This window comes from Sparus aurata, chromosome 7 (assembly GCF_900880675.1).
Source record: "Sparus aurata chromosome 7, fSpaAur1.1, whole genome shotgun sequence".
NCBI classification, from domain to species: domain Eukaryota; kingdom Metazoa; phylum Chordata; class Actinopteri; order Spariformes; family Sparidae; genus Sparus; species Sparus aurata.
Genome location: NC_044193.1, coordinates 2476540 through 2496616, shown reverse-complemented (window position 1 = coordinate 2496616; position 20077 = coordinate 2476540). Strand labels below are relative to the sequence as shown.

The window sequence follows — 20077 nt, the reverse complement described above, 5'->3', positions numbered from 1 at the left end:
TTCAGCGAAGCTGTGCAAATGATTTAAAGCCGGTCTGAGACTCGTGTCTCTTGCTTGGTTACTCTCTTTCTCTCCTCAGACATTGTCCTCTTTGTTGTTTTCACCTGTGTCATGATGTCTGTAGAGGCTGCTGAGCCTGGTTATGTTGCCCATCCTACGGAGGGTTGGTCCAATGTAGACATTTGACATTAAGCCAAATTCCAAACCAGACTAGTAATACAGAATTTTAGCACTAGATGGCGTACATGACTCAGCCTCTTCTGAGTGGAACTTAATGAGTGTCCTGGCACCTCAGTCTGTCTCAGGCATGTTCAATCTAAAAACTGTGAAATCTTTGAGGTACATTTTCTCTGGTTAGGTGGGGATGTCAGAGGTGTAACCAAGACATTTATGGGAAATCTTTTAAAAACTTGCATTTGAAGTGTTATAGTTAGAAACCTGTTTTGTGACATCACAAAGACATTTGACCACCAAAGTGAAATCAGTTCATCCTTGGGTCCAACTGGACGTTTCTGCCAAATTTGAGGAAATTCCCTCGAGGTGATCATAAGATGTTGGGTTCACAATCACCAGCATGGGCATAGAAATACTTTCATATGTCATTCTTCTGGCTTGTCATCATAGCATCTGCTGTGGTTATGTAGAATCATCCAAACATGTATTTACAGTGAACATTGTAACTCAATAAAATAGTTTCACACTGTTTGTTACATTGCCATGTTTGAGCCTGTAGTCTAGCTGGCTGAACTAACCTTAACTATCATTATTGCAGTAGACTGCATGCTTCTGCAAACACATCATATGAATGAGAGCATGAAATGTAAAATATAGTCAAACAAAACAGGAGCTAGGTCTGCTCATGCAGGACTACTGTTTGGCTATTGACACACCCACTGTACCAGGAAAAAGATGTACCTGATAACAAGTCTAAAACAAACATATCATGAGTCTGTCTGGGGGTGTGTTTAAGATGTAACAGCAGAGATCTTGGCTACATCTTCTGACTGTCCAGTCTGAAAACAGTCCCTGTTGGGTTAGTAGTGTCAGTTCTGGTCTTGAACCTCAGTGGAGGATTCTCATCATGTTTCATGGACAGAAGAAGGCCATGGGATACGACCAAAAGCTTTAGCAAAAGCTAAATAAGTTATCTTAACCCATGATTTTTAATGAATGCTTAATATCACATTATGTGTTTTTATAATGTACAGTAGGCTTGCATCCCTCTACATCAAACCTATTCTTATGTAGAAGGGTGAGATTTTAAAAAAGTGATGTGCTAAGGGGCCAGACTTATTACATATCTGTCCTTTAAAACTCGTAATTTAAATGTGTTAAAACAATGGCCTTTCTTAGTTTTCACAATTAAAAGAGAAATTCTGTGTACAAAAGTTCAGAAAAAAACATTTTCCTTTTTAATACTAGAAGTAAAGTGTTGGCTTGCTTTTAGTGGTTATAAAGTTGTACACTTGCAAAGAACATGTATATCATAGCAGAGAGATGAAGCAGGTCAGAGGAGAAAGTGTTAAAAGAAATTTGCCACTGCAGAGTGAAAGTGCAGAGGCGGTGACCTGCACACAAGGAAATGTTCTCCAACTCTGTTGTTTTTGTCACCTCCTCACCAGATGTCACATGTGATATCTGGAGTCAGTTCTGTATACAGAGCAAATAGAAGAGTGAAAATAAACAGAGCACGATGAGTAAACACAGGTACCAGAAGATTTAAGAAAGCATTATTAACTCCTCCAAAAATTCAGGTAATGACTGTGTGTTTCCATTAAGACAGGCACAAAATGATTCCTGTTGAAGAAATGCAGCTCGGGGCAGGTGAGAGGAATCTACATACAGCCACCATCGTCATGTTTGTTGTGTGCAAACCCTTTAGTGTCAGTCAACATGCGACATGACACAATGAAGCTCCTGACAGGTGGCCTGCATTTGAATTCAGGTTGGCAGTTATGTATCAGTGCATATTAATAATGAGCTACAGTTTGTCATGAGACAAAATAAATAAATAAACTAGAACGGCACTCAGTAGAGTGCATTACACACTACTTTGAGTTTCAATATTCACTGTATGAAACACGTTTTCTGTTAACAGCTTCATAAAAGTAAATATGTTATATTTGTTTATTTTTTTTGTAGATACATGTTTGGATGATTCTACATAACCACAGCAGATGTTATGATGACAAGCTAGAATAATGACATTTGAGAGTATTTTAATGCCTGCACTGCTGATCCAGCATCTCATGATCACCTCGAGGGAATTTCCTCAAATTTGGCAGAAACGTCCAGTTGGACCCAAGGATGAAATGATTTGATCTGGTGGTCGAATGTCTTTGTGATGTCACAAAACAGGTTTATAGCAAAAACACTTGAAATTAAAATTTCGAAAAAAATTTCCCCAACATTGAATAATGGCCAGAAATGTGTTTTTAGCAGATTATTATGACATCACAGTGAAGTCGACCTTTTAGATATAAAATGCCACCGCTTCATCATTTTATTCTAATAGACATTTGCAGGGTCGACTGTTACGCCTTTTTTGGGGCTGATAAGGATTATTGGAAAATCAGGAAGACTGAAAACTGATATTTGGGACCCATATTCAATGCCACAACTCAGGAAAAGAAGGGCTGATTGTGTTTCACATTCTGTCAGGTTCTGAATTTTCTCTTAATGAACTTACATGATAACAGACATAGCTCAGCATTCAAGCACAAGGTCATCGGTTTTGTTGATCTTGATTTTCAGGTGATTGTTGCACCATGTGGTGAAGCGCTCTATCAGTCCTCTGTAGTCCTCTGTAAAAATGATCTCCAAGTGTAGGCGGCATGTGTCTGACTGGAAGTTATTCCCTGGAATCATTCAAGTCAATACTGCTACTTAACTGGTGCGTGGAGGCATTCAAATGTAAGGTGTTCATTTGTTTGCTCGTAAGATTGTATTACCAGAAAGTGTCAACAGGTTGTCCTTGAGGAGGAAACGTTATTCATTTTCTCCACAAGTATATTGACACTAGAAACGAATTTCATATGAAACACGTCTATGTGTAACAGTAGAGGGTATACTGCGACAGATCACTCTATTGTTCTTCACGCCGTATCGAATGGAGCTGATGTCTCAAGTAACCAGAATGATTTAGTGAATTGTTTGAGGAACAAATTTACTCAGTGCTGTGGCAATATGTAAAACAATACTTAGTAAAACAACAGACAGTCTTGTGGTCGATGGATGACAATCAAGATAAAGAAACAAGCACCCAGAAAAACTATATAAAGGCTGCGTTCTCTTTGCCAAGACATCCTTCAACCTGCTACTGCACGAGCAACTTGAATCTGATCATCAACACGGTAAGGTTTTAACTTTGTCTTTCATCACAGCACCAGCTGCACAGAAAAGACTTTTAGAAAAGGACAGTTACCCAGTGCTGATTTACAGGTAATCGTAGAAAAACAAAATATATCATCTGATTGCATTGTGTCCACTTACTGAGGCGATCTCTTTCTAGGTTGAAGTTGTTTATAGTGCTTCCTTCCCTTCCAAGAAAGAAGTTTATTTGAGTGTCCTACTTATATTCTTCTGTTAAACTAAAAGTAAATGCACTTATCAGAGATACTGTGACAAAACTACATAACTGAAGCATATAACCAGGACCTATAAGTTACTGTAATTTTGATTGTCAGTTGATATCTCAACAACCGAACTTCTTTAATATAACTTTCTAGAGATGGCGTCAGCTCTTCCTCTCATTGTGCTCCTCTGTTTGGTCGTTGGACAGTTGGACGTCAGTAATAATTCTTTGTCTACTTCTACTTCTTAATGTAACTACAAGAAAGTCATTCTGCGCTGATTTAATGAATGTCTTGTTCATGTTCACAGGTGTCTGCTGCTGCTGCAGGTAGGTAGCTGCAACTTTCAACTTTGTCCAGTGACAGAAGTTCATCCAGAACACATTACATCATGTGGTTTGCTCGAGTCATTACACAGAGCAGTTCACCAACACACCACCACCTACTCTGATCAATGCAGAAAATGCCCATTCTGTCAATAATTTTAGTTAATATTTGAGTAGTCTAATGAATGGTTAGAATGGTTGAATGGTTTGTCTGTCTAACATGAAAACTGTGATGCAGACTGTCCTTCTGGTTGGTCTCTGTTTGGCTCGCGCTGTTTCATCGTTCAAACCAATGAACTGACGATGGCTGATGCAGAGGTGCGTAGTTAATCTCTCTTTATTGGACTTCAAATGATCGATGATCAAGTCTTAGCTTTTCAGAACCTGTTTGTCTGTCTCTCCTCTTCTGTATTCTACTCTGCGTACATCCTCTCAGATGTTCCATATTGACTTTGTGTCTCTGTTTTCTACCACCGTCTCCTCCATCAGCGTAACTGCATTAGCATTGGTGGGAACCTGGCCTCAATCCACAACATCAATGATCACAACTGGATCAGCGGAATGGTTAAAAAAGCCTTGGGCTCTGATAAGTGGGCCTGGATCGGTCTGTCTGATGCAATTCAGGTGAGTCATTTTTACACTTGTTGACTACAGACAAATCTGTAAACTGCAACAATGCAGCTGTTCAGCAATCAGCTTTCTCTTCCAGGAGGGAAAGTGGCTGTGGACTGATGGGTCGAGGTTTGTCTTCAGTCGCTGGGGTAGCGGGGAGCCCAGCAACAAGGGTGATAAAGAACACTGTACCCACATCAACTACATAGGTACAAATATTATTTCTAAACTTCCTAATGGTATTTTTAATTGAGAGGAAACATGGACAAAAATTGTGTTAATGTTTTTCTTAATTTGTCTGTTGAATAAGCACAATATTTAAATTCACTCTGATCAGTACAATAAGTTATTAAATGCAAAGACATTTGTGCTCTTGTACTCAGCAACTCTTTTCCTTTTACAGGGGAATATTGGAATGATTATCTCTGTGATGCCAAGTTGCCTTCTGTTTGTGTCGGGGGGCGTTGATGCCTCCGTCCTCCATCTGCCCTCATGTGTACCGAGATGATGCCACTTCCACCATGACGACGTTACTTTGTCTTTGATCTTACACTTAAATAAGAGCAAACTTTCTCTGATGATTCACTTTTCATTTAATCCTTCAAATCAAAATCCACCAAATCAGTAAATGGCAACATAGGAAATTGCCTCATTAAACTATGATTTAACATTTTTGATTTGTTTCTCATTTGCTGTCATATATTCACTATCTTTAATTTCAATTACAATCAATACAAAAAACAAAAATACACTGAAATAAAAATATTCTTTAAGCATAATACGTTTCTTTAATTTTGTGTGTGTGTGTGTGTGTGTGTGTGTGTGTGTGTGTGTGTGTGTGTGTATTTGGTGATCAGAGTGTCACACTTACTGTCAGAGAGGTGAAAGCTATCAGACACACTATGACAGACAAAACTGAGTGTGATGTAAAAAGTATTTTTAACTTAAAGTGAAACTCTCGCCAAAAAGCAACCGAGACTTTTTCTGTGAATGTACCTGAGTCAAACCTTCATGTAAAAGCATAATTACGACAAAAGAGGCATTTTAAAGATTTACTGTATTTTCGTATTCAGGTAAAGCTCATTTTCTCAGTGCAAGGGGCACTTTTACGCTAGCATTAAAATTAATATTTTTAAAACAGTAAGAAGTCTCGACACAACATGAAACTTTGCTCGTAGTATCACCAGGGTCTCTACACATCAACACGAGCATTGAGAACATTGTTTGTGTACACGGAGTACAAAAATACACTGAAATAGAAATATTCTTTCAGCATAATACGTTTCTTTAATTGTGTGTGTGTGTGTGTGTGTGTGTGTAACAAGTATTTTTAACTTAAAGCCCCCCTTCATTGTATTTTGATATTTGTACAATATTTCTGAGTCCTTTTCTTGGCAGTGTTGATGAGGCAAATGTTTGTAGACAAATAACATAACGTGCTCAAAGTCACTTAATTTAAGATGTTACTAATATGTAATAATGACATATGACTATAGTAGAGTCTGTGAGTCATACATCATTCCAACAGGGTTATAAAAGCTGTGCGGCTCCTTTAAGAATCAGGGCGGTGAGCAGTGTGTTAGTGGTCAAGCAAGAGACCTGGAGCAGACCGGTGTTAGTGACCGGAGCAGAGGGTGAACTTTAGCAGATAAGTTGTCTAGTAGCAGTAAATGTACAGTACAGGTTACAGTTTGACCATGAATCAACTCTGCAGCCCATCAATACACAAGGAGAACTTCAGTTTGAGTGACAGCTAGCACTATCCCTGCTATTATTCATGCTGCTGGTCCATGCCAATATAAATGCTGTTGCTAATCCATGCTAGTGATGTTAGTGACCAACCACACCCCCATTCTCTGTTTTAGGAAGAACGTTGGACAGGAAGAAAAACTGACTGGCTGACTTTAAGTAGTAAAAGTAACAGTCCTGGATGAAACATTACAACGTGTATCCCCATCCAACCCAAAGTTAATACAAAGTTGTGGGTGAACCATCGTTTTGGGATCTTTTGAAAGGTTATACCCTGATTGTTCCTCCCCGAGCTGTCAGAAGCTCAGTAAATGCTTCTATCATTGATCAATAGGAGTCTGAGCACACTGAATTATTTATTTATTTTTCTCACCTGAATTTTTCCTAAGCCTGCAGATGACCTGGAACTGCCTCTATTAGCTGTAAAGTACATGTGTCTTAAATAGCCCAAGTTCTAATTTACCAACAATATTACTGAAAACAGATATTTTTCTTATAAATATCCAGGCGCCTGGGGGGAAGCTCACGCCAGCTTTTATACACAGCTCTGATCAACGAACAAGACTAAAATACTTAATTTCATAAACACAATAATTCTATTCAAATGACGGCCTGTTGGATGACCTAAACAGACCAATCAATCCATGTTGAGGCATGCAGAGACTTTCTGCAGGATCCTTGTTGAATATTTCCCAGTGGCATTTATTTTCTTGATCATATGTAGGATCAGAGCTCTGTGGGTTGGATAAAGGAAGTTGCAGGATACCAAAAATAAAGAAAGACGCGGCGGCACATTGCCGCCTTTACATTGGAGCAAATGTGCCACCTTTTCTACCTAAAAAGGGCGACTGTCACCCTTTCAGTCTTTTTTTTAAAATTCCACTCTGTGTAACAGACAGCGGTGTGATCAGTGTGCAGGCAGCTCTGTATGGACGAGCAGACAGAGAGACCTGCAGTGAGGGCAGACCTCCACAACAGCTCACCTGTACAAAGTGCTCTCAGCAGGGCACTGTGGACGTCCTCAGGAGGAGTTAAGCACACTGAAGTCCAAAATGTCCTCATGTGGCTGCTGCAGTTTTGATTAAAGCAACATTATGTTATATTTTGTTCCATTTGACGCAACACACCTGTCATAAAAACAAATACCATGTGATTGTAACAGTTCCTCAGATGAAATGTTACCTTACGTGCTAACTACAAACAACAGTCAGCATGTAGTAACAATGCTATGTCTTGAAATACTTAGTCATGAAGTGAACATGCATGTTTTTTCCCATGCTGCAGTCAAAGTATGCACACGCACCACACACAACTCAGAACAGTAACAGCATGTCAGGCTAACGTAACCTGAACCATAGACCATAACATCTGGCTTCAACATGCTGACAGCTGATTATCTTCTGAAATGGGCTTTTATTCAGCGAAGCTGTGCAAGTGATTTAAAGCCGGTCTGAGACTCGTGTCTCTTGCTTGGTTACTCTCTTTCTCTCCTCAGACATTGTCTTCTTTGGTCTTTTCACCTGTGTCATGATGTCTGTAGAGGCTGCTGAGTCTGGTTATGTTGCCCATCCTACGGAGGGTTGGCCCAATGTAGACATTTGACATTAAGCCAAATTCCAAACCAGACTAGCAATACAGAATTTTAGCACTAGATGGCGTACATGACTCAGCCTCTTCTGAGTGGAACTTAATGAGTGTCCTGGCACCTCAGTCTGTCTCAGGCATGTTCAATCTGAACACTGTGAAATCCTTGAGGTACGTGCTGTAGGAACACAAGCCTTTGTCTCTGCATCTTAAAGTGGTCTCATTTCGGCCATGATTACCTTTAACCCCCATATCCTGGCTTGGCAAAATCCTCTCCTCTCCACGAGTGGGACAATGTTGTTTTTCATGCAATAAACAGATCACCAGAGATCTTCTTTTAGTAATTTACAACGACTAAGCACATCTGGTCTGTTCCCCTTCCTCCAAAGAAGATGAACCCCTTTTCCTCAGGTCAAACAAGGTCAAGCCCGATAGAGTTTTCTTTGGTCACACCTAAAGGAAGGAGGACTGGTTTCTAACATAGATGTGGTGATTTAAGATGTTTTACTAATCTACGTGTCTCTCCCTCTGGAACATTCTCCAGTGGAGGAAGGCTTAATGGGAAACCTAATCTGTGTGTTCTTCTCCTCACATGTCCAACTGTTATTTACAACCGTTGTTGTTCCTGGGTCTGACATACCAGTCCCCCCTTTGCAGTCTTCTGTTCTCACTCAAATTCAAATACGTCCTAAACAACTAATAAACTACATCTCAATTTCTTAAATTTAGCAGATTCCGAAATAGCATAAAAAGATCCTACAATAGATCTTTCCCATGTTATTGTCAAGTCCAAAAGAAGTTTATTACTCAATAAGTTTGAGGTCAACAGAAACCCCCTCCCCTTTGTCGATGGAGGAGAGACTTGGAGATCATCATTCCTTGTGTAATACTTGTGTTATTTACCAGTTAAATGTCTGATATGTTTTGTTAAAGATAGAACTACAAGGAATATGTATAAGTCCTTGGTTCTACTGTGTATTGTATACTTTACTGTTATATGTTGTATACTTTAGTGCTTCATGTCTTAATCAGGTTATAATTCTTTTGAATGACAAATGATCATTATCATGTTGCATCTTTTCATGAAGGCAAGAATTCGACTTTTAAGATGGTGAAGTTTTGGGAAGGTTAAAACACGATTTCAAAACGTTAAATACAATAGTATAGTTAGATTAACTTTTTGGGAGCCTAAACGCAGATCACAGGAGGTGTGACACTGTCAGCCGGCCCCCCCGTTCAGTTTGCCTGCTGCAGGTCATAAAACAGACACTCTCCCCTTCTCTCACTCTCTTCTTCTCCGGGCGTTCCTCTCTCCCTGTCCTCTTCTCCCCCTGCTTCTTTTCCTTCTTCTCTCTTCCCTTCTTTGTTTTTTCATTTTTATTTTTATTTTTAAAGTAATCTTTACTTTTATTTTTGCAACAAGCTCTAAGACAAGCGAATTGAATCCCTACTTTAAGTATTTTACTTTTATTCAACTTTTTAATAGAACAAATTCTTTTCTTTTGATTTTATACTGTTATAGTATCACCGCCTGATTCAGAAGAAGTTGAATTAGTTTCAGAATCAGAACTTAAGTACCACTGCTTGAAACCACCAAGAAAAGTATTTTTCAAGACTGTGATCATCGGATGAAGAACTTTGCAAGCCTTGCAAGGAGTCTCCAACAAAAAGAGACTTTGTGTGCTCCCAGCCGAGATCGACTCTGCCCCCAGCGCTCCCAAGGGGGAAACCCCGCTGGGCCTTCGGACCAAGAGTTCCTCAACAGAGCCCCTGCCTTTCCTTCTGGCTATTGGACCGACGCGCCGTGCCGTAGTCCAACCCAGAACTCTCAAGAATACCAAACTTCAGTGCCTCCTGACTCCCAGACAAAACCGGCTGAACGTTTCATGCAGCTGGATCCACACACGTGAGAATGAGTTGGTGTCTAAAGTTCTGACTTCTGTCAAAGTTCTGACTTCTGTCTAAGTTCTAACTTCTATCTTATGAACTTAAGAGAATTAAGATTAGGGTCTCGTTAGTATCAAAAATTACTCTCGTAATATTTAATATATATAACCGACCCTTTAACTTTACCATCTGCCGACGGTCACACGACACTTTACCTTCTATGTTATCTGTTATTCGTCTAAAATTGTCATGTCTTTTATTTTACCCAAATTATTTAGTCAATAAACATATATAATCATTTGTCTTTGTCTGGAACTTAATTTTAATGTGGAGAACCGATGGAAACGTGCAAAGAAGTCACTACAGAATATTGAGACTGAATAAATTGATTTTGAATGGACTCTAACCGTCCAAGCCAACTGGTACAGTTAGGTGTTTGGAATAATGTTCTCCGGATTATTCCAATAACTAAACACGGAGGTGGTGCCCCATTTACGAGTTTGTTTGTTTTCTTTTCCGCTTTTTCCGTCAGGGTTGCGAGATGTTGCCGCTTTTTATCTCCCCTGGGGGGTTGCGGGGCTTACTGGGGCCAAATCCAGTTCGACTCATGGGCGAAGGCCAGGGTACACCCTGAACGAGTCGCCAGCTCATTGCAGGACCAGTGTCTCCTACATTATATATTTATGGTGCTGCCCATGTCAGGACCACATACTATCCTACAGTGCTGACAGCTGATTATCTTCTGAAATGAGCTCTTATTCAGTATTTCACAACTTATTCAAGTTGTGAAATGGTTATGTGACCCATCCTACGGAGGGTTGGCCCAATGTAAAAAAATTGACATTAAGCCAAATTCCAAACCAGACTAGTAATGCAGAATTTTACCACTAGATGGCGAACATGACTCAGCCTCTTCTGAGTGGAACTTAATGAGTGTCCTGGCACCTCAGTCTGTCTCAGGCATGTTCAATCTGAACACTGTGAAATCTTTGAGGTACATTTTCTCTGGTTAGGTGGGGATGTCAGAGGTGTAACCAAGACATTTATGGGAAATCTTTTCAAAACTAACATTTGAAGTGTTATTTTTAGAAACCTGTTTTGTGACATCACAAAGACATTTGACCACCAAAGTGAAATCAGTTCATCCTTGGGTCCAACTGGACGTTTCTGCCAAATTTGAGGAAATTCTCTCGAGGTGATCATAAGATGTTGGGTTCACAATCACCAGCATGGGCATAGAAATACTTTCATATGTCATTCTTGTGGCTTGTCATCATAGCATCTGCTGTGGTTATGTAGAATCATCCAAACATGCATACAGAAAAAAGTTTTTCATACAGTGGACATTGTAACTCAATAAAATCATTTCATCACTGTTTGTTACATTGCCATGTTTGAGCCTGTAGTCCAGCTGACTGAACTAACCTTAACTATCGTTATTGCAGTAGACTGCATGCTTCTGCAAACACATCATATGAATGAGAACATGAAATGTAAAATATAGTCAAACAAAACAGGTGCAAGGTCTGCTCATGCAGGACTACTATTTGGCTATTGACACACCCACTGTACCAGGAAAAAAAAAATCTTGATACCAAATCTAGCACAAACATATCATGAGTCTGTTTGGGGGTGTGTTTAAGATGTAACAGCAGAGATCTTGGCTACATCTTCTGACTGTCCAGTCTGAAAACAGTTCCTGTTGGGTTAGTAGTGTCAGTTCTGGTCTTGAACCTCAGTGGAGGATTCTCATCATGTTTCATCAACAGAAGAAGGCCGTGGGATACGACCAAAAGCTTTGGCAACAGCTACTTAAGTTATCTTAACCCCATGATCATTAATGAATGCTTGAGCAGTGTATTTGCACAACAATGGGTCGAACTCATGTACCACAGTGTGCTCTGAAAAACCCTCTACATGCTTTATTCTTTCATACTGTGTTAGGTGCAGAAGTCTTATCTAGATTATTAGAAATAATATTAACAATGAAGATGATACAAAATCTAAAATAATGAAAGAGATGAGAAAAATAACAGGTTAGTATGGTGGTGCACATGCCTACTGTATATGAAGTATCCATATGGCTTCACATATGTTTATTTATATACATACCATCTGCACATGCCTACACAGTAACACAAGAAAGAAAGTGACTCAAACTCCTCTCGACTAAATGCTTCAATATTATTAAATTGTGTTCCACATACTCAATCAGTTTATTCCATTTTATCAAATGTTCCATATTTGAAACATATATTGTTAGCGGTTCCTGGAAATACAATAATTAGAATAACAATTAAAACCATTGGACTAATTTCAGATACCACGACTGAACTGAAGAGTTACTGTGTATTTAAGAGATAAGGGAGGACAGTATGCCAACAGCTTTGACTGCTTGGAATGAATCCACAACAGAACACTCATGATATGTTTGTTTTAGATTTGTTTTCAGGTACATTGTCTCAGGTACAGTGGATGTGTCAATAGCTCATTCAGATGATGTGTTTGCAGAAGCTTGCGGTCTACTGCAATAATGATAGTTAAGGTTTGTTCAGCCAGCTAGATTACAGGCTCAAACATGACAATGTAACAAACAGTGATGAAACTACTTTATTGAGTTACAATTTTCACTGTATGAACACGTAAAAATGCAAATTTTGACAAATTTTCCCGCAAATGTCTATTAGAATAAAATGATGAAGTGGTGCATTTCATATCTGAAAGGTCAACTTCACTGTTACATCATAATAATCTGCTGAAATACTATTCTGGCCACTATTCATACCAGGGGACGACTGGCTTTGTCAGGGCAAGTACGGATTATTGGAAATCAAAAGACTGAAAACTGATATTTGGGACTGATGTTCATTGGGACGAAGTACACTTTACTCATGTGCTGTTCTTTAGTACAATTTTCAGATACTTTACTTGAGTATTTCCTTTCCATTCTCGTCCATATCCATATTCAGTGCCATAACTCATGAAAAGAGGGGGAGATTGTGTTTCACATTTGATCAGGTACTAAATCAATGACGTTAACCTCGGGTGCCCACCAAGAAATCTTCTGTGCTGTCTGATAGAACATGAAATAGCTACAAATTCTAAAATATGGATGTTTCACAGACATCTTCAACCACAGTTAGATTTATCACTTAAAAATGTGATCACACACAAGGATTATCACTATTGCTCTTTTATTCGTTATGAACTTGGTTTTGCTGATTTTGATTGTTGTTTCACCATGTGGTGAAGCGTTCTATCAGTCCTCTGTAGTCCTCTGTGAAAATGGTCTACAAGTGTCGACGGCATGTGTCTGACTGGAAGGTTTTCCCTGGAATCATTAAGGTCAACACTGCTACTGAACTTCAAACGCAACGCGGTAATTAGTTTGTGGAGATCATATTACCAGAAAGAGGCGACAGGTTGTCCTTGAGGAGGAACTTTTATTTATTTTCTGCACACATATGTATTGATACTAGAATCAAATTTCATATGAAACATCCGTATGTGTAACTGTAGACGGTGTACTGCGACAATTAACGCTATTGTTTTTTACCTGTCAAGTGGAGCTGATGTCTTAAGTAACCAGAAAGTTTTATGGAACAAATTTACTCAAGGCTGTGGCAATATGTAAAATAACACTTAGTAAAACAACAGACAGTCTTGTGGTCAATGGATGACAAACACGTTAAACAAGCACCCCGAAAATAAAGGCTATATAAAGGCTGTGTTCTCTTTGCCAAGACACCCTTCAACCTGCTACTGCACGAGCAACTTGTATCTGATCATCATAACACGGTAAGGTTTTAACTTTGTCTTTCATCACAGCACCAGCTGCACAGAAAAGACTTTTAGAAAAGGACAATTACCCAGTGCTGATTTACAGTTAATCGTAGAAAAACAAAATATATCAGCTGATTGCATCGTGTTTGAGTGTGCTATTTTTTATATTCTTCTGCTAAACTAAAAGTAACCAAAAGTTAAAATAATATAATTATAATAACATATAAATATAAAAATGCAGACCATGTACCATTTAATATTTCAATATTTATATTAAGAATTAAATTAGAATTTAATTTTTTATGTGTTCTATGTGTTCATCTGTTTTTTATGAATAAGAATATGAAATTATACCTAAATAAAAACCCTGTGATACTTTTAAAGTACAAAGTAATATATACTATTAAAGGGGCACTGTGTAGTTTCAGAGAAGAAATTGGAATGCAGAATGTAATATTTACAATATTAATTAGGTAAAAATACGATCTCAGAATATTGATTTTTCCATAAGTGAATAAACAAGCTGTTCTCAGAGGGAAATAAGGTCCCAGAACACTGTTAGAAGCTAGAAAGGTGGCAGGGTCCACCACATATAAAAAAAGGAAAACAGTATGAATTCCTTTAAGGTCACTTTGTTTATTCAGTCATGAAAACAAAGAGAGTTCAATTGTCAAGGACGATTTTTCTCTTCTAATCTAAAATTCTTCACCATAACTACAGTTTTCCTTTAACATATGTTGATACTGAGCTATTTCAAGAGGCAAAGTTTACCTGCAGTATAAAACTATTGAACCAGAAGTTTAATGAGAGTTCTTTCACACACTGGAGTATATAACCAGTACCTATAAGTTACTGTAATTTTGATTGTCAGTTGATATCTGAACAACTGAACTTCTTTAATATAACTTTCCAGAGATGGCGTCAGCTCTTCCTCTCATTGTGCTCCTCTTTTTGGCGGTAAGTGATGATGCATCTTGCAAGATTTTTTAAACTGTTTTATTTAGACCTTCATTAAATGCTTTCTACTTTTCTGTAATTATTATTTCATCCTCAGCAGTATGACATTCTCACTTTGTCCCTTTTTTCTTCACAGTAATAATCAGTAATAATTCTCTGTCTACTTTTTAATTTAACTACAACAAACACCTTCTGAACTGATTTGATGAATGTCTTGTTCATGTTCACAGGTGTCTGCTGCTGCAGGTAGGTAGCTGCAACTTTCAACTCTGTCCAGTGACAGAAGTTCATCCAAAACACATTACATCATGTGGTTTGCTCGAGTCATTACACAGAGCAGTTCACCAACACACCACCACCTACTCTGATCAATGCAGACTCTGGGACGGAGCGATAAAATTACACAATGTCATCAGACCGTTTATATAAACCCCCGACACAAATTATTTGAAGTAATTCTGCATTTTTCAAATGATTCTGATGGTGTGGGAGGGTGTTAATGTTTATTTCCTTTAAAGGGGAGACACTACGGGAGAAGCCATCATATATTCATACATTAATCCATAACATGTCTTCTTTCAGACTAAAGAAAACAACTAAAATACACATTTATGTGTCTATTTAGACCAGATTTCTGTTCAAGACATTTAAAGGGAAATGATTGCATATTTAATAGATAAATTTTCATTGGTGATATAATTTCAGAATAATTAGTTTCATTGTGATATTAATTAGTTGAACAAAAACACCCATTTGCCCAAAGTGTCATCATTTATTTCTGAAGTTCTACAGTAGTTTTATTATTTGCATATTTAAGCCCACAATTTCTGAAAACTCAGAAATAATTGTCTTAAATATGCAACATGTAATCATTTTTTATTACACAAAACAAATACAGACATTCTCTAATCAGACTTACTGCTAACTGCTGCTAACTGTATTCTGTTACATCCATGAGTGTAGCCACTGTTAGCGTGTTAGCTAAGTTAGCAGTGAAGCTAGCCAGACAACCGGGGGAATGTTAGTGTTTGCAGCACTTGCACAGGAGCTTTAGATTGCTGGGAGAAAGAGTTTATGTTTTCAGGCCCAGTGCTAGCTGCTTTGCATGCTAACTTATGTAGATCTCTCTAACAGAATACACGGACATAGTTGACATAATGTCAAAGTTATTTCACATTCTATTAATAATTTTAGTTAATATTTGAATGGTCTAAAAACAAAGATTCTGACATATTTCAACTCTGATGTAAGTGATCAACTGGGGAAGTTTCATGGTGAAGTCCATTAGTTAAATTATTTATGTAATTCACCTGTAGTGTCTTGCCAACCCCAATGAATATGATGTAAAACTTCTGACTCAGACTTGAGCCTCATTCTGTTTGTCTGTCTAACATGAAAACTGTGATGCAGCCTGTCCTTCTGGTTGGTCTCCGTGTGGCGGGCGGTGTTTCATTGTTCAAGCCAGAAAACTGACGGTGGCTGATGCAGAGGTGCGTAGTTAATCTCTCTTTATTGGCCTTCAGGTCAATGATCAAGTTTTACCTTTTCAGAACCCCTTTGTCTGTCTCTCCTCTATCTTAGTCTTCTCTGCGTACATGCTCTCAGATGTTCCATATGACTTTGTGTCTCTGTTTTCTCCCACCGTCTCCTTCATCAGCGTAACTGCATTCGTCTTGGTGGGAACCTGGCGTCAATCCACAACATCAATGATTACAACTGGATCAGGGGAATGGTTAGAAGAGCCTGTGGCTCTGATGTGCGGGCCTGGATCGGGCTGTCTGATGCAATTGAGGTGAGACATTTTTACACTTGTTGACTACGGACAAAACTGTAAACTGCAATCAATGCAGCTGTTCAGCAATCAGCTTTCGCTTCCAGGACGGAAAGTGGCTGTGGACTGATGGGTCGAGGTTTGTCTTCAGTCGCTGGGGTAGTGGGGAGCCCAACAACTACGGTGGACAAAGAGAAGACTGTACCCACATCAACTTCAGAGGTACGAATATTATTTCTAAACCTCCTAATGGTATTTTTAATTGAGAAGAAACATGGATAAAAATTGTGTTCATGTTTTTCTTAACATTTAAATGTACTCTGATCCGTTCAAAGAGTCATTAACTGCAAAGATATTTGTTCTACTCAGTCACTCTTTTCCTTTTACAGGGGAGTATTGGAATGATGAACCATGTTCCTTGAAGTATGCTTCTGTTTGTGTGAGGAGACGTTGATGCCTCCATCCTCCATCTGCCCTCATGTGTACCGAGATGATGCCACTTCCATCATGACGACGTTACTTTGTCTTTGATGTTACACTTAAATAAGAGCAAACTTTCTCTGATGATTCACTTTTCATTTAATCCTTCAAATCAAAATCCACCAAATCAGTAAATGGCAGCATAGGAAATTGCCTCATTAAACTATGATTTAACATTTTTGATTTCTTTCTCATTTTCTGTCATATATTCACTATCTTTAATTTTAATCACAATCAGTACAAAAAACAAAAATACACTGAAATAAAATATTCTTAAAGCATAATACGTTTCTTTAATTGTGTGTGTGTGTGTGTTTGTGTTTGTGTTTGGTGACCAGACTGTCACACTTACTGTCAGAGAGGTGATGACAGAAACACTATGACAGAAAACTCACAGCAGTGATGTCACAAGTATTTTTAACTTAAAGCCCCCCTCCATTGTATTTTAATATTTTTATCCTTTCTTGGCAGTGTTGATGAGGCAAATGTTTGTAGACAAAAAGCATAATTTTTGTGCTCAAATTCACAAAATATAAGCTGTTCTTAATATGGAATAATGACGTATGATTATAGTAGAGTCTGTGAGTTATACATCATTCCAACAGGGTTATTAAAGCTGTGCGGCTCCTTTAAGAATCAGGGCGGTGAGCAGTGTATTAGTGGTCAAGCAAGAGACCTGGAGCAGACCGGTGTTAGCGACCGGAGCAGAGGGTGAACTTTAGCAGATAAGTTGTCTAGTAGCAGTAAATGTACAGTGCAGGTTACAGTTTGATCATGAATCAACTCTGCAGCCCATCAATACACAAGGAGAACTTCAGTTTGAGTGACAGCTAGCACTATCCCTGCTATTATTCATGCTGCTTGGCCATGCCAATATAAATGCTGTTGCTAATCCATGCTAGTGATGTTGACTACTAGCCACACCCCCATTCTCTGTTTTGACCATTAGACAGAAGGAAAAACTGACTGACTTACTTTAAGTAGTAAAAGTAACAGTCCTCGATCCAAAACATTAAAACGTCTATTCCCATCCAGCCCAAAGTTAATTCAAAGTTGTTTTGAACCATCGTTTTGGGCTCTTTTGAAAGGTTAAACCCTGATTGTTCCCCCCCGAGCTGTCAGAAGCTCTGTAAATGCTTCTATCATTGATCAATAGGAGTCTGAACACTGAATGCTAATTTATTTTTCTCACCTGAATATTTCCAATGCAATATAGGCCTGCAGGTGACCTGTAACTGCCTCTATTAGCTGTAAAGTGCATGTGGTCTTAAATAGCCCAAGTTGTAATTTACTAACAATATCACTGAAAACAGATATTTTTCTTATTAAATATCCAGGTGCCTGGGGGGAAGCTCACGCCAGCTTTTATACACAACTCTGATGAACGAACAAGACTAAAATACTTAATTTCATGAACACAATAATTCTATTCAAATGACGGCCTGTTGGACGACCTAAACAGACCAATCAATCCATGTCAGAGACTTTCTACAGGAACCTAGTTGAATATTTCCCAGTGACTTTAATTTTCTTGATCATATGTAGGATCAGAGCTCTGTGGGTTGGATAAAGGAAGTTACCAAAAATATCCTTTTAACTTTTGTATTTTATGACAAAAACAAGTCTATCGTCATAGATCATAGTTCCTGGTGAACATTATGTATAGTGACACGCGCTGCACGTCTCAGTTTTGGGGGCACTGGTATAAGTGTCTTTTAAAAATGAGTCATTAGATTATTATGTTTTTATTTTATTGTGTGTTTCTTAATCCTTTTGTACTGTGTGTCTTGCTTTTATTTTTTGTATGGACCTTGAGTCTGAAAATAAAGCTTATCTATCTATCTATCTATCTATCTCTCTATCTATCTTTTATCCAATAATTACTGTCACTCTTTCAGTCTTTTTTTTTTATTCCACTCTGTGTAACAGACAGCGGTGTGATCAGTGTGCAGGCAGCTCAGTATGGACGTGCAGACAGAGAGACCTGCAGTGAGGGCCGACCTCCACTACAGCTCACCTGTACAAAGTGCTCTCAGCAGGGCACTGTGGACGTCCTCAGGAGGAGGTACGCACACTGAAGTCCAAAATGTCCTCATGTGGCTGCTGCAGTTTTGATTAAAGCAACATTATGTTGTATCTTGTTCCATTTGACGCAACACACCTGTCATAAAAACAAATACCAGGTGATTGTAACAGTTCCTCAGATGAAATGTTACCTTACGTGCTAACTACAAACAACAGTCAGCATGTAGTAACAATGCTATGTCTTGAAATACTTAGTCATGAAGTGAACATGCATGTTTTTTCAAATGCTGCAGTCAAAGTATTCACATGCACCACGCACAACTCAGAGTAGTAACAGCATGTCAGGCTAACGTAACCTGAAACATCGACCATAACATCTGGCTTCAACGTGCTGACAGCTGATTATCTTTTGAAATGGGATTTTATTCAGCGAAGCTGTGCAAATGATTTAAAGCCGGTCTGAGACTCGTGTCTCTTGCTTGGTTACTCTCTTTCTCTCCTCAGACATTGTCCTCTTTGGTCTTTTCACCTGTGTCATGATGTCTGTAGAGGCTGCTGAGCCTGGTTATGTTGCCCGTCCTACGGAGGGTTGGTCCAATGTAGAAATTTGACATTAAGCCAAATTCCAAACCAGACTAGTGATACAGAATTTTAGCACTAGGTGGCGTACATGACTCAGCCTCTTCTGAGTGGAACTTAATGAGTGTCCTGGCACCTCAGTCTGTCTCAGGCATGTTCAATCTAAAAACTGTGAAATCCTTGAGGTACATTTTCTCTGGTTAGGTGGGGATGTCAGAGGTGTAACCAAGACATTTATGGGAAATCTTTTCAAAACTTACATTTGAAGTGTAATTGTTAGAAACCTGTTTGTGACATCACAAAGACATTTGACCACCAAAGTGAAATCAGTTCATCCTTGGGTCCAACTGGACGTTTCTGCCAAATTTGAGAAAATTCCCCCGAGGTGATCATAAGATGTTGTGTTCACAATCACCAGCATGGGCATAAGATTACTCTCACATGTCATTCTTGTGGCTTGTCATCATAGCATCTGCTATGGTTATGTAGACTCATAAAAACATGTATTTACAGTGAACATTGTAACTGAATAAAATAGTTTCACACTGTTTGTTACATTGCCATGTTTGAGCCTGTAGTCCATCTGACTGAACTAACCTTAACTATCGTTATTGCAGTAGACTGCATGCTTCTGCAAACACATCATATGAATGAGAGCATGAAATGTAAAATATAGTCAAACAAAACAGGAGCTAGGTCTGCTCATGCAGGACTACCGTTTGGCTATTGACACACCCACTGTACCAGGAGAA

General features: G+C 38.7%; 1 protein-coding gene across 5 annotated transcripts; it reads left to right on the top strand.

The window, feature by feature from the left end:
• The first annotated feature begins 3303 nt into the window (after positions 1 to 3303).
• LOC115584601 (galactose-specific lectin nattectin-like) lies at positions 3304 to 16900 on the top strand. Of its 5 annotated transcripts, none has more exons than XM_030422138.1 (7): positions 3304 to 3353; positions 3729 to 3787; positions 3883 to 3893; positions 4132 to 4216; positions 4388 to 4522; positions 4608 to 4719; positions 4914 to 5183. In XM_030422138.1, the coding sequence occupies exons 2-7, from the start codon at positions 3731 to 3733 to the stop codon at positions 4976 to 4978; spliced, it is 465 nt and encodes a 154-aa protein (XP_030277998.1). In that variant the 5' UTR covers positions 3304 to 3353; positions 3729 to 3730; the 3' UTR covers positions 4979 to 5183. The 5 variants fall into 5 exon arrangements, with proteins under 5 accessions (XP_030277998.1, XP_030277996.1, XP_030277997.1 ...); XM_030422139.1 differs by lacking the exons at positions 3304 to 3353; positions 3729 to 3787; positions 3883 to 3893; ... (2 more) ...; positions 4608 to 4719; positions 4914 to 5183 and adding exons at positions 13512 to 13528; positions 14427 to 14470; positions 14701 to 14714; ... (2 more) ...; positions 16349 to 16463; positions 16631 to 16900; XM_030422136.1 differs by lacking the exons at positions 3304 to 3353; positions 3883 to 3893; positions 4132 to 4216; ... (1 more) ...; positions 4608 to 4719; positions 4914 to 5183 and adding exons at positions 14701 to 14716; positions 15881 to 15960; positions 16128 to 16262; positions 16349 to 16463; positions 16631 to 16900.
• The last annotated feature ends 3177 nt before the right edge of the window (positions 16901 to 20077 follow it).